Here is a 13,110-nt window from a genome sequence, read left to right on the forward strand (position 1 = left end):
CTTTGTATTAAAATATTGTCTTTTTTTATTGTAAAACAGGAGTATTTCATTTAACAAAACTTTTGGAAAAAAGGCAAGACGAATTAGATGGATGGACAGGCCCACAGGTCCCATGCAGAGATCTGAACAAATCACACAATAAGGCACATACTCCTTTTTCATGGACCCAAGATGTGCAAAACAAAATTTGCATGACTCCTCCTTCCAACAAGACAGGAGCCATCTTCTATTTCACCCTGGCACTCAAATTTAGAACACAACCCTAATTCTATTTCACCCTGGCACTCAAATTTAGAACACAACCCTAATTCTATTTCACCCTGGCACTCAAATTTAGAACACAACCCTAATTCTATTTCACCCTGGCACTCAAATTTAGAACACAACCCTAATTCTATTTCACCCTGGCACTCAAATTTAGAACACAACCCTAATTCTATTTCACCCTGGCACTCAAATTTAGAACACAACCCTAATTCTATTTCACCCTGGCACTCAAATTTAGAACACAACCCTAATTCTATTTCACCCTGGCACTCAAATTTAGAACACAACCCTAATTCTATTTCACCCTGGCACTCAAATTTAGAACACAACCCTAATTCCGCCAGATATTTTTTCTTTTATTTCTCCAGTAACTGACCTTGTCTAGTGCGTTATGTAAAAATAATAACATTATCTAAGGTTTGTGCATCTCAGGTGAAACATGTAAAAAGACCTCTGTATCTTTCTTTGGTAATGGGGTATACTTGGGAAGCTTGGGTAAACTTGAAATATGTAAACCACTATAGTGTTTGACTAATGACCATTCAGACTGCCTTGGAAAGTTTGTGTGCGTGGTTGTAATAAAAAAAGGTCCCAGGACAATGGACTAACACCCTAGCAACAGCTAGATTAAGTCCAGGCTTTGGTGGAACAGGTAAACAGTATTTTTGCATTTCACATTTTGCAATTTACCCCAACAAATGTGACTGAAAATATGGAGGGAAATGGTATCAAATAATCTAACTGACACACATATGCGAACCCACACACACTAATACAATACCACTCATCACTTAGAGATGCCCAGCCCAGTCCTCATGTACTCGTACACCACATAGCTGATACTGACAGCTGGGATGACTTTCATGAAGTTGGGCAGGATTCCACGATACAGTCCAAAGAATCCTTCTTTCTCCAAGATCTTTTTCACCAGACGGTTCATGGTCACCTGCTCTGAGCCTTCGATGGATGCTGAGAGAAAAGGGAAAGACAGGGAGGAAATTAAGTTGGTATTACCATGGACTAATTTGAATCGATCAACACCATTTCCTCTATAGATTGTAAAGAGTAATTGCTAAAGTTATATATTTTGAAGACTTCGGTTTCGTGGATATAATTCAGTCAGTCAGTCATCTTGGCCATGATAATACATCGTGTTTGAGACCGGAGTGGGATTTGGTGTTTCTCTCAACGTGGTCTGAAAGCATTTTGTATTATTCTGTACATAAATCCGAGACACTCCATTTAGTGTGTTACGTTTCGTATGGTAGCATTCATTTGTGGATGTCCATCAAACATTTCGCATGATATGTTCCGAATTGCAATTTGTATATGTTCCGAATTTAAATTCGTACAATATGTTATGAATTCCAATTTCCTGCACACGCTTTCCAGCTGAAACAGTTCGGAGGTATTTCTGCATATATTATGATGACATTTTTATGTTTTAAACTAAGGTAAGGGTTTTTTCGGGCTGTTCGGGCACACAAAATTTTTTCCCAAGGCCAGCCAAAGTTCAGGAGCCGAAGTGTACACCACTTCGTCAAATGTAGGGATTCTTTGTTGTCATTCAACGAGAGACGACTCGTTTTCATGCACATTTTTTCATTGAGAAATACTGCAAACATCTTAGATGTAAAATTGCGCAACTAAGATCTCAGCAAAAAACGTCAAAATTAATGACAGATTTCTTGAGTTATCTTAGATTAATTCTGACTATTTTGAGGAAGTGTATACTGGCTAAGGCGTCTCAAAACGGCCAAACAGTACTATTGCCACTGTTCTCGAAGGTCTTTTAAGAGAGTATGCGAGCACACTCGTTTGATTCACCTAGCCGACTTCTGGTAGCTGTCAGCCGAACTGAAGCAGGCAGACGCCTTTAGGAGTTAAGGATAGGGTTAAGGTTAGTAGTTAGGTTAAAAGGTTAGGGGAAGGTTAAAGGGTTAGGGGAAGGGTTAGCTAACATGCTAAGTAGTTGTAAAGTAGCTACAAGTATTTTTACTTGTAAGTTGCTAATTATACTAAACATGTCCATGATGAGACACAAACATTCAACCTATGGGTTGCTAGAAGTTTGCCTTATAAACCCTTCCATCCACCCCAACCAACCACCCTCCTTTTGTTTTTGTCTTAAGTAACCGTTGTCTTATGTAACCACACCATAAGAGCGTTGGTGTGTCAGTGTCTGGATCGAATCCCAGAGCTGACAATGTAAAAATCTGTTGTTCTGCCCATGAGCAAGGCAGTTAACCCACCGTTCCCTGGGCGCCGAAGACGTGGATATCGATTAAGGCAGCCCTCTGCACCTCTCTGATTCAGAGGGGTTGGGTTAAATGCGGAAGACACATTTCAGTTGAATGCCTTCAGTTGTACAACTGACTAGGTATCCCCCTTTACCTTACTATGTTACATCTAGTCTATGAGACCAGTCTGTTTCAATATGTGACAGTGTTGTAACACTTTGTACAGTCACAGGTTTGGGTTTTGAGTGATCTCTGAGATAGGACGGTGTCATGACGTTGGCCTGTGGGTAAGGTTTATGACCCCCCCATAAATACCTTTCTCCCTTCCCTCTCTCTCTTGACTCTACTGAAGGACTCTTGAATAGCCTTTGTTAAATATAGAGAGTCTGCGAACATCAAACGGTGGGGGGAAAGGAACCATATTTAGGTAATCCAACCAGTGGAGAATATGCGTTGGTACTTAATGAATATGATGTCAGTTCAGTTGTCATCTGAGACATTCTTATTAATGATAGGATGACAAACTGTATCGTGGAAAGTCTACACATTATAGTTATCAGATTCACATGGAATTGTTGTGCAATTTAAATATTTAAATATGAAACTATTTGTGAAAATATGAAATGCAATCTTAGCTTCTAAATGAGAGAATTGGGTTTACCACCAGAGACACTCTTAAAGGGACAAGGAAGATCTCTGTTGGGCAACACGGCCAGCATCTACGACCAACCTACCGAAGCGCAGCTCAGAGTAAATATTTATTGCATTTTCCTTTTCCAAATGGGCAGTTATTTAGAATGCATAAGAAGCATAGCTTCTCTCTTTGTTCTTCAGTCCTCCCACGCTTTCATTCAAGCCCAACCCCCTCTCTTTGTGTAACCAGACGTCATACAGGTTCCTCCCCCAGGGACGTTTTCTTGTAGGACATAATTAGTAATCAATGTATGATCCATTCTGTGTATATGTAATTCTGTGTGATTAGTTAGGTATTTAGTAAACAAATAATTGAACCAAAGTTTGTATTGCTGATTCAACTTGTTAGCCAGGGTTCGTGAAGATAACATCGTAGAATTCTTGGTTCAGATGAGACTGAAATAAGGTGACGATTAATATTGACTGCTATTGATGTAAACTATTACTAGGTCTATAAGAGTTTATTCAGAAGATAACAGCTCTATAAACACTCTTTCGTGGTGCCCCGACTTTGTAGTTAATTACATTTACATGATTAGCTTAATCAAGTAATATTAATTACAGAGAAAAGATTTTATAGAATAGCATGTCATATCACTTAATCCGGCATAGTCAAAGACATGACAATGGTTACCTGCTGCCTGCATCCTGGTTCGGATCAGAGCCAGGGGATAACTGGCCAGCTGGCCACAGGTGCTGGAGATGGTACCACAGGCCAACAGCACCAGGATCCCAGGGTTGGCTGTGTCTTTGGCATAACGGGCCAGCCACGCATTCTTCAGACTCTGAGGTAAGAAGGGGTAGAGTAGAGCACAAAGAGAGAGTCAGGAATCATGATTAGGCCAAGAGATCACAATCACCTACATTTAGTGGTAAAACTGGGTCAACATCAAAGGTTTTTGCTCTATAACCAACAACCAAAGAAGTACAACACAATACAGCACACATAGATCTGGGACCAGGCTACACCAATGACCTGTCCAAAAAAAACTACAAAAACTGTTTTATCCAGTTAGAAATGTTTGGACACACCTCGTACACTGCCAGGTCTATCCCAGCATATGGAATGATGCCCAGGATGTTAGGAACGTAGCCCTTATAGAAGGCCTTCACGCCCTCCTTCTTCAGGATCTTCTTGGCACAGTCAAACATTCCTGAGTACTGTCCAGTCTTCCTCAGCGTAAGCCTAGTCTTCATTACCTAAAAGGACAAAGCAGAAAGACTTTAGCTGGTTATAAAACTACACAGAATATATTCTCTCTCTGCACTCCCCTCCTCTCTCCTTCCTACTCATGTTAATCCCCATTTATTTATCTCCTCTACCCTTCCCTTCTCTCTACTCCCCTCCACTTCATTCCCATCCCATTCCCTTGCCCTCGCATCCTCTCACCTCCATGGGATAGATGGCCGTCTGAGCGGTGGCCCCGGCCAGTGATCCAGCAATGAACCTCTCGTGGGTCTGGACCTTTCCTCCCTCTGACGACAGCATCTTCTTATACTGCCAAGAGGAACAGAGCCAACAAAGTGAAACTGTGCTGATGGCCCAGAGACATATATACAGAATACAAATGCAGTAGACATAATGCCCGGTCTTGTGGCTACATGGTTAGCCAGATAAGAAACAAGTAACTCGAAATAGACCTGATCCACAGGTCTTAAAAACAACAAAGAGAGACGGTTGATTGTTTCTCACCTGTTCGTAGGCCATGAACTTGATGGCTGTCTCAGGGGCGATCTTCAGGACATTGGTCCCATTGCCCCTCCACAGGGAGCTGACGCCCCCCTCCTTTATCATCTGCTTGAAGCCCCCCACCAGACTGATCTTATTGGTCTTGGAGCCGTGCACCTGAGAAAGGGAAATCACAGATAATCAGGGTTCGAATTACACAGCGACTCTTGGGGGTGCCAAACATCACTTGGTGGTGCCTGTTGTCAGTATCATTTGTGGGGGGGGGGGGCATTGATATTTCAATTATTGTGGGGGCCCCCTCCTTAGCTCCCTGTAATTGGATCCCCGCAGGTAGGATCTCCCCATGTCATCCAAACATCACAACAAAGGTAAATTAATTTGATATGGTCCTGACATTTACTGTATACTGCATCTAACTTTACCAAGAAGGACATACACAATACATTTCTTGGACATATGCTTAATAGAGGTAGGCATGTAGGCCCACAGTACATACCTGCATGAACACCTTCATCCTGTCCAGAGGGGCAGTGCCTGTACGAGAGACCGCCCCAGCCATGGCGCCGGCTGCCAGCTGTTTCCACCACACACCTGTTGTCTTCTCCTCCTCTGTGAACTCATCAGGGATGGTGAGGCTGTCCCCAATATCCAGAACCTATCACAATACACATGCATACTGTTAACGAATATAGCCAACATTTAGAAACACTGAGTTTGCCCCCAATAAAGTCTTAACACGCGTGTTCTTACGCACGAAAGCACGCACCCCCAATCAATACTATTGATTTCCAGGTCGAAGAAATAAGTAGTTCATTCAAACAAAAAGTTAAAGTTAAATAAATTACCAGTAGCCTAAACAAAATTGCAATTATACATCGCATAAAATGCATTTGAATGCATAAAACTATAGAAGCGTGTGGCGTGGACCAGGTTTAATTCTAGACCGACAACAACAGCACCTCCACACTAAACTTGATTTGATCCATTTTGGTTCAAAGTGTGCTGAAATATTCTAATAATGAATTAAAATATATGTGGGTCTGGGAGTAGCAAAGCACATTGTTCGGAAAAGCGCGAAAAAAAAGACCACATCGAAAGAGCGTCAAACAGAACAAATGCTGATAACATTTGATTATGAATATTTTGATGAATGATGAAGCAATGGAGGCTCAATTATGAGCAGCATCATCAACATCATCAGGGTGACCAACATGTAAAGGAGATGGGTCCTATTTGATAATATCTCACCAAGATCTTTAAGTCCCACTCACTAATTTTTATTTTATTTATTTATTTTACCGTTACTTTACCAGGTAAGTTGACTGAGAACACATTCTCATTTACAGCAACGACCTGGGGAATAGTTTCAGGGGAGAGGAGGGGGATGAATGAGCCAATTGTAATTACATCCATCCTTCACCAGAGACCTGAACCCCACAACTGCAGCACTACACAGCAACAAACCCTTTCACCTCCCAAGATCTGTGACATAACACCAGAGTGGTATACTAGCAGGATCAATGAATTAGTCAGCTAACTTTGATGAACAACCAGAAATAACTATAGATTTTTCGGTTCAGTAAAAACCTAAACTTAGATAAGTGATTTTGGTTGTTGAAACTATGAGAACATGCCCATTTCAAGCTTATCTTTAAAAAAAAATGTAAAGTTAAAATTCAGAACATGTAGGAAAGTTAGCTAACTAACTCATTGACCCAGCTTTGTAGTATACCCCTCAGCACTGTCCAAACACCCTGACCAATTATAACCTCATGCCATCCTTGAACCTAATCCTACCGAACCCTTGATGTTTTACCTTGGCCTAATTCTCACTTTATGTAACATGGTGTGTCTATGTGTCTGTCTACATGGACACCACTGATGCCAATTACAGCGTATTAGCTCAACAATGCAAAATACTCATTTAACAATATGGTACAACGGAAACAAATGTCCCATTTCAACAATTACATACCAGTATATTATTACAGTGGTACAATTGTGTTATTATCATGACATAGCAGATTGCTCCAATTTTCGAGGACAAAAATGACCACCTTCAATGTAATGCAAATTCAATGCACCATTTTCAATACAACAATAAAAACAAAACTTAGAAGACAACTCTGGATGCAGTAATGAACATAATCAACAGATTCGCCACCAACAATATAAACAAACCAAACAATTTATGTGCATACTGACTTCCAGGTCCAATACGATCACCTCAGTGCTCATTGTTGGTAAAGAAATATACTTTATCATGGACAAAACAAAGTATAAATTCAGTTTAAGTCCATTGTGACACCTGAGCTGATAGAGAACAGAGGAGTGATCTTACCGTAGAATTTGTAATTTAATAGGATCTCTATGGAACTTACCACCTCAATCTCCACCTCATAGATATTTCCATCATCCTCAAAATCAATATAGAACCACTTTTCTTTGGGATGCTGCAGCAGTGCCATGTCGCCCCAGCCCGAATCTGAGCCGTGATACTGATCCTGGTACTGGTCGGTCTGTCGATTCGGAGCCATGCAATAGCCAGATGTATGTACTGGGCCAGCCAGTCAACGTCCCAGTGGCACTGTAGCCTACCTCCACCCCAATAACAAGATGGTCCTATCCTGCCCAGACTGACATCACATTGACTTCCTTACCCCCCACACCGTCCCAAGCCACTAACGAGCTAATCCGCTCCTAGGACAGCCTTAAATTAGCTTACCGTAGCCTAGTTTAGCTAAGTCATGCAGGTTTATTCAACCTCTCTCTCTTGGGTGGATGAATGGGCAGAGGATCCAAAGCTCTCCAGGATCAGGGTTGGAGAGCACTGTTGTAGGACATGAGGATATCAAAATATTCAGCAATAAAAACGGCACCCCCAGGTTGCACTGCCACATGACCTGTCAGTTTGTTGACTGTTCCTTCCTCTACTGTGACTGGCTGGTTCCCTCCACATCACTAACCTGTCTTTCATTCAGGAGACAATCTACATGAGTGTATAAACAGAAGACAAAGCCTATTACTTCACCTCTATCTCTCCTCCTCTCCCTCCTGCCCTCCTTTGCCTGTTTCTTGACTGACTCTTGACTCCGTCTGATCCCATTGACATAGAGAGGAACCATGTCATTACACAAGTCCTGGGACATCTCCAGAACCAGCAGGAAAGGAACTCTAATTCACAATTCTCCCCTCTACTGTCTGTCAAACTGTTGTGAAGGGCAGACAGGGTACCGCAGCATTGCACTGTCCTTATGTAATGACAGTTGAAGCATTGTTTCAACAATAGTTACTATATTCAAGCAAGTTTTGTTACAAGTTGAGCTTGTATGCAAGGTGCAAAACTGTCACCACCAATCTTTTGATATCTGATTGTGATATAGTTGAGCTCATTTGTCACGTGCCGACTACAACAGGTGTAGACTTTAACGTGAAATGCTTTCTTACGAGCCCTTTCCCAGCAATGCAGTTAATAAGTAAGTAAGTTAGCAAATAAAAATAGAAAAATTGTAACACAATAAATAATAATAACGAGGCTTTATACAAGGAGTACCGGTACCAAGTCAATGTGCAGGGGTAAGAGGTAGTTGAGGTAATACGTACATGTAGGTAGGGGTAAAAGTGACTAGGTAATCAGGATACATAATAAACAGAGTAGCAGCAGGGTATTTGAATACTTTGAAAGTGTGTGTATGTGTGTGGCATCAATATGCATGTGTGAATGTGTTTTGTGTGTGTGTGCATGTGTAGTGTGTGTGTTGGAGTGTCAGTGTAAGCATGTGTGACTGTGTGGGTAGAGTCCAGTGAGTGTACATTAGAGTCGGTGTAAGAGAGTCAGTGCAAAAAAGGGTCAATGCAAATAGTCCAGGTAGCCATTTGATTAACTGTTCAGCAGTCTTTTGGCTTGGGGGTAGAAGCTGTTCAGGTGCCTTTTGGTCCCACACTTGGCGCTCCGGTACCGCTTGCCATGCGGTAGCAGAGAGAACAGTCTATGGCTTGGGTGGCTGGGGTCTTTGACAATTTTCCGGCTAGTATAGAGGTCCTGGATGGCAGGGAGCTCGGCCCCAATGATGTACTGGGCCATCCGCACCACCCTCTGTAGCATCTTGCGATCAAGAGCGGTGCAGTTGTCATACCAAGCGGTGATGCAGCCGGGTCAAGATGCAGCTGTAGAACTTTTTAAGGATCTGAGGGGCCATGCCAAATCTTTTCAACCTGAAGGGGAAGAGACACTGTCGTGGCTTCTTCATGACTAAGCTGGTGTGAGAAGACCATGTTAAGAATTTAGTGATGTGGACACCGTGGAACTTGAAGCTCTTGACCCGCTCCAGTACAGCCCCACCGATGTTTCCTGTAGTCCACGATGAGCTCGTTGGTCTTGCTAACGTTGACGGAGAGGTTGTTTTCCTGGCACCACACTGCCAGGTCTCTGACCTCCTCCCTGTAGGACTACCACCTTTGTGTCGTCAGCAAACTTAATAATGGTGTTGGAGTCGTGCGTGGCCACACAGTCGTTGGTGAACAGGGAGTACAGGAGAGGACGAAGTGTTGAGGGTCAGCATGGCAGATGTGTTGTTCCCTACCCTCACCACCTGGGGGCGGCCTGTAAGAAAGTTCAGGATCTAGTTGCAGAGGGATGTGTTCAGTCCCAGGGACCTGAGCTTGGTAATGAGCTTGGAGGGGACTATGGTGTTGAACACTGAGCTGTTGTCAATGAACAGCATTCTCACATAGGTATTCCTCTTGACCAGGTGGGAGAGAGCAGTGTGGAGTGCAATAGAGATTGCGTCATCTGTGGATCTGTTGGGTCGGCATGTGAATTAGACTGGGCCCAGGGTGTCTGGGTTGATGGTGTTGATGTGTGCCATGAACAGTAGCATGTCCCATTCCTTGAAAGCGGCCCTACTGTTAACTCTGATGTATAGGATAACCCAGCCACCACATACTCCCACACAAACAAAGATGCTCACTCACTCACTCACTCACTCACTCACTCACTGTGGAGTGCTTCCAATAGCGGATAATGTCCTCCAGGTTGGTGGCGGTGTTGAAAAGGAAGTGTTCCCTCCATTCATTCCAGTCCACAGTCATGGTTCCATCCACATCAATGCTACAGCACAGAGAGACAGAAGGGTGACACTGTCATTGAGTCTGTACAATGGGGACAATTCACGGCTGCACTTCCGCTGAGAGCAGACAGCAGCGACAGTAATCAATAAGTAAATGAGATTACTGATCCATTCTGTACTTTACTGGAGACCTGCTCTCCCTGTCCATTTCTATCTCTTCTATCTTGCTTCATCCCTCTCTCTCCACTTATCTCTCCAGTATTTGTTAGACAAAAAGTGAGTCAGTCTATCTGAGTGCTTTGGTTATGGAAATGAACACTCTCTGTCATGCCCTGTCCTGTAGTAACTCTCCAACTCAACTATAATCTATTTAAAGAATATAATATTCACGCTATCAACACAGTCTAGAAACTACACATCAATGTAAAGGCTATTTCCTGGTTTTCATTCTAGGTGTTTATCATCCACCCTCATCCCCAGTCAGGGGCTGTATTAATGTTATCAGCTCCACTGCAGGAGAGCTTAGCTGGGCTAGAATGCAGCCATGTTGAGGTCCCCACCCATCACAAGCAGAGGACAGTGAAAGTGCCAGGCCCAACATAAACATTTAATGACTGAGAACAACCACAGAGTGAGCTCAGATAACATGCTGGAGTTGATGTACTGTATCCTCAAAGTAAATATATGCCCAATGTGGGTTGTTCCGCCATGTCACCAGACAGTGAGATATATGACTGAGGGCTTACGTCTGAAGGATCTTCTCTGCCTCTTCCTTGCTGATGTCCATCCCCATGTCGGCAAGGGACTGCTTTATCTCCATGTAGTCAATGCGTCCTGTAGGAAAAAACAATGCCATGAGATAAAATATAGAATCATTTACATTGAATCAAATAATTGATTGTATTTTAAGTATTGATATGTTGTAGTGGGGTTAGACTACTATACCGTCATTGTTTTTATCCAGGCTCTTGAACGTCAGCAGCAGTTTCTTCTCATGTTCCTTCAGATACTTGGAGAACTCATTGATGTCAAGACCCTCGTCGTTGTCCTGGTCTCCAGATGAAACTATTTTCTGGGAATAATAAAACAAAAACACATTTACAATCCACCACCATTGTTCATTTTCTTAGTGTAGACATTCCTAGCTTGAAATAATAATTGTAAAATCTCTCCAAAACCCTTACATGAAACACTTTCACTGGAGAGTGGCAGCTGGCTGTTCAACCTTTAGCTGGACTATTGTGCCACCTACGGATTTCTTTATAGAGAACACTGAGGATTCATTGAATTTACAGGGATGCTGTACTATAGACTGTATGACCAAATCAATGTAATGGGGTCAAAGTGCATTGGTGTGTTGCCTCACCCAGGGATGGGCTACCTGACTTTAAAATTATGCTTGTAGGCTATACAGGCACTGAGCAGATTATCTAATCTATATGTCAACTCAACTTCCATACAACAGGGCATAGGGCATTCATATCATTATAAGTATCAAGGATGAGTTGATGCTGACCTTCATGAATGAATGTTTTAGAAGTTGCCTTTCACTTTTCTGTGCAAACAGATCAATTAAAAGTCATAAGGCTGTGACTGGGAGAAAACTAAGGAATGCAGGAATGCCATATTTTACCTTTAAAGGTGTGGCCTTATCCTTAGTCGCACCGCAACAATAAAACCTTGCCTTTCCTGTTTCAACTTTTGAAGCTACAGGCAAAATGATCTCTAATGATGCCCTATCCTTGCAGCTTTCAGATGGCACAGTAGGCTACCTGGTACTATATGACAGATCCAGGTGTTATCTATATGTATATGGAAATAAATATGGAAACGTTATTAAGATACTGAGTCTTATCAAAAACCAACATCCTCAGTCATATCTAGGGAAATTATGACACGGGATGCCCATGTGCATTGCTCTCTTTATGATATAAGATACGTGTAATACAGTAAATGGATTGTTTAATGGTAATCCGTTAAAGAGAGGTGAAGTACTGCAAGATATGCAGTACTTCACCTAAGCTACCTGCTGCCCCTAGTAGTTAGAACATCTGTCGATCTGCCATTGAGCAAGGCACTTAACACTAATTGCTCCTGTAAGTCGCTCTGGATAAGAGCGTCTGCTAAATGACAAACAAATAATAGACTAGAATACATTTAATTTTGTATAGCTTAGTAAGTAAAACCTATCCCTTGTCACTGGTTAAAATGCCACATTTGCTTGGCATCTGTTAACACTATTTGCCCATGGGAGGGGCTACAACCTTCATCTTGTGTAGCTCTATAACTTGCTCTACACAATAATGTACTTTTGACACAAAAATAACACGTTTTTTTCATATATTTGCTTGGCATCTGTCAACACGATTTGCCAATGGGAGGGGCTACAACCATCATATTGTGTAAATCTAGAAATTGCGCTACACAAAAATATCATTTTGACACTAAAATAACAAGTTTTTTTGTCATATAGACAGTCTATATGTTCATATGTAAAACGCTATTTACTTGCGCGTCTCCTTTCCCGAAAGCAATGCCCAAAGCAGAGAGGCCCTCTTTGAGTTCTGCAACATCCACTTTCCCATCTTTGTTGGCATCTAATTTCTCAAATAATTCTTCATAAGTCTTCGGAGCGTTACTGGCACAATATGAATCTGTAAACACGAGTTTTCTTACGACTTGATACATTATTGCAGTTATCCAAATTCAAAGGAGATACTCGACAGGATAATGAATACAGGAGACCGCGGAGAAAAACTGGAAGATCAATTGCGTGCCACTGCCAACTGTGGTTTGGCCAGAGACGGTAGAGGAAGCGAGACATCTAACTCCCTATTTTTTTCTGGTCACGTTACTGTCAATGAGCTAAGCGGACCAGACCCAGCTGCCATCGCATTGATGTCAGAGGGAGAACCACCCCGTTAAGCAGACCGGAACTGACATTCTTTTTTCAATGGTAAACGGCCCGAGTGACCTATCTTCATTTTCCCACCATCTTTGGTTTGAGTGTCAAGAGGACTTCCGCGATTTGCAGCCTAGAATCGCCGTAAAATATGTGTCATAATTCAGTAGCATTCACTGATCAACAATAATTTATGTTAACAACTATTTAACTACTTTCAGATAGAATAAATCCTGGTAGGGTAAACTG

General features: G+C 42.2%; 1 protein-coding gene across 1 annotated transcript; it reads right to left on the bottom strand.

The window, feature by feature from the left end:
- Window positions 1-7: 7 nt before the first annotated feature.
- LOC115158690 (calcium-binding mitochondrial carrier protein SCaMC-1) lies at window positions 8-12,777 on the bottom strand. Its single transcript, XM_029707897.1, has 10 exons — window positions 12,468-12,777; window positions 10,905-11,031; window positions 10,706-10,793; window positions 9,889-10,000; window positions 5,387-5,545; window positions 4,894-5,046; window positions 4,591-4,698; window positions 4,233-4,400; window positions 3,835-3,985; window positions 8-1,236 (listed from the first exon to the last, which is right to left on the bottom strand). Exons 1-10 carry the CDS (start codon window positions 12,645-12,647, stop codon window positions 1,055-1,057), a joined length of 1,428 nt encoding a protein of 475 aa, XP_029563757.1. The 5' UTR covers window positions 12,648-12,777; the 3' UTR covers window positions 8-1,054.
- Window positions 12,778-13,110: the final 333 nt, after the last annotated feature.

This window comes from Salmo trutta, chromosome 22 (assembly GCF_901001165.1).
Source record: "Salmo trutta chromosome 22, fSalTru1.1, whole genome shotgun sequence".
NCBI classification, from domain to species: domain Eukaryota; kingdom Metazoa; phylum Chordata; class Actinopteri; order Salmoniformes; family Salmonidae; genus Salmo; species Salmo trutta.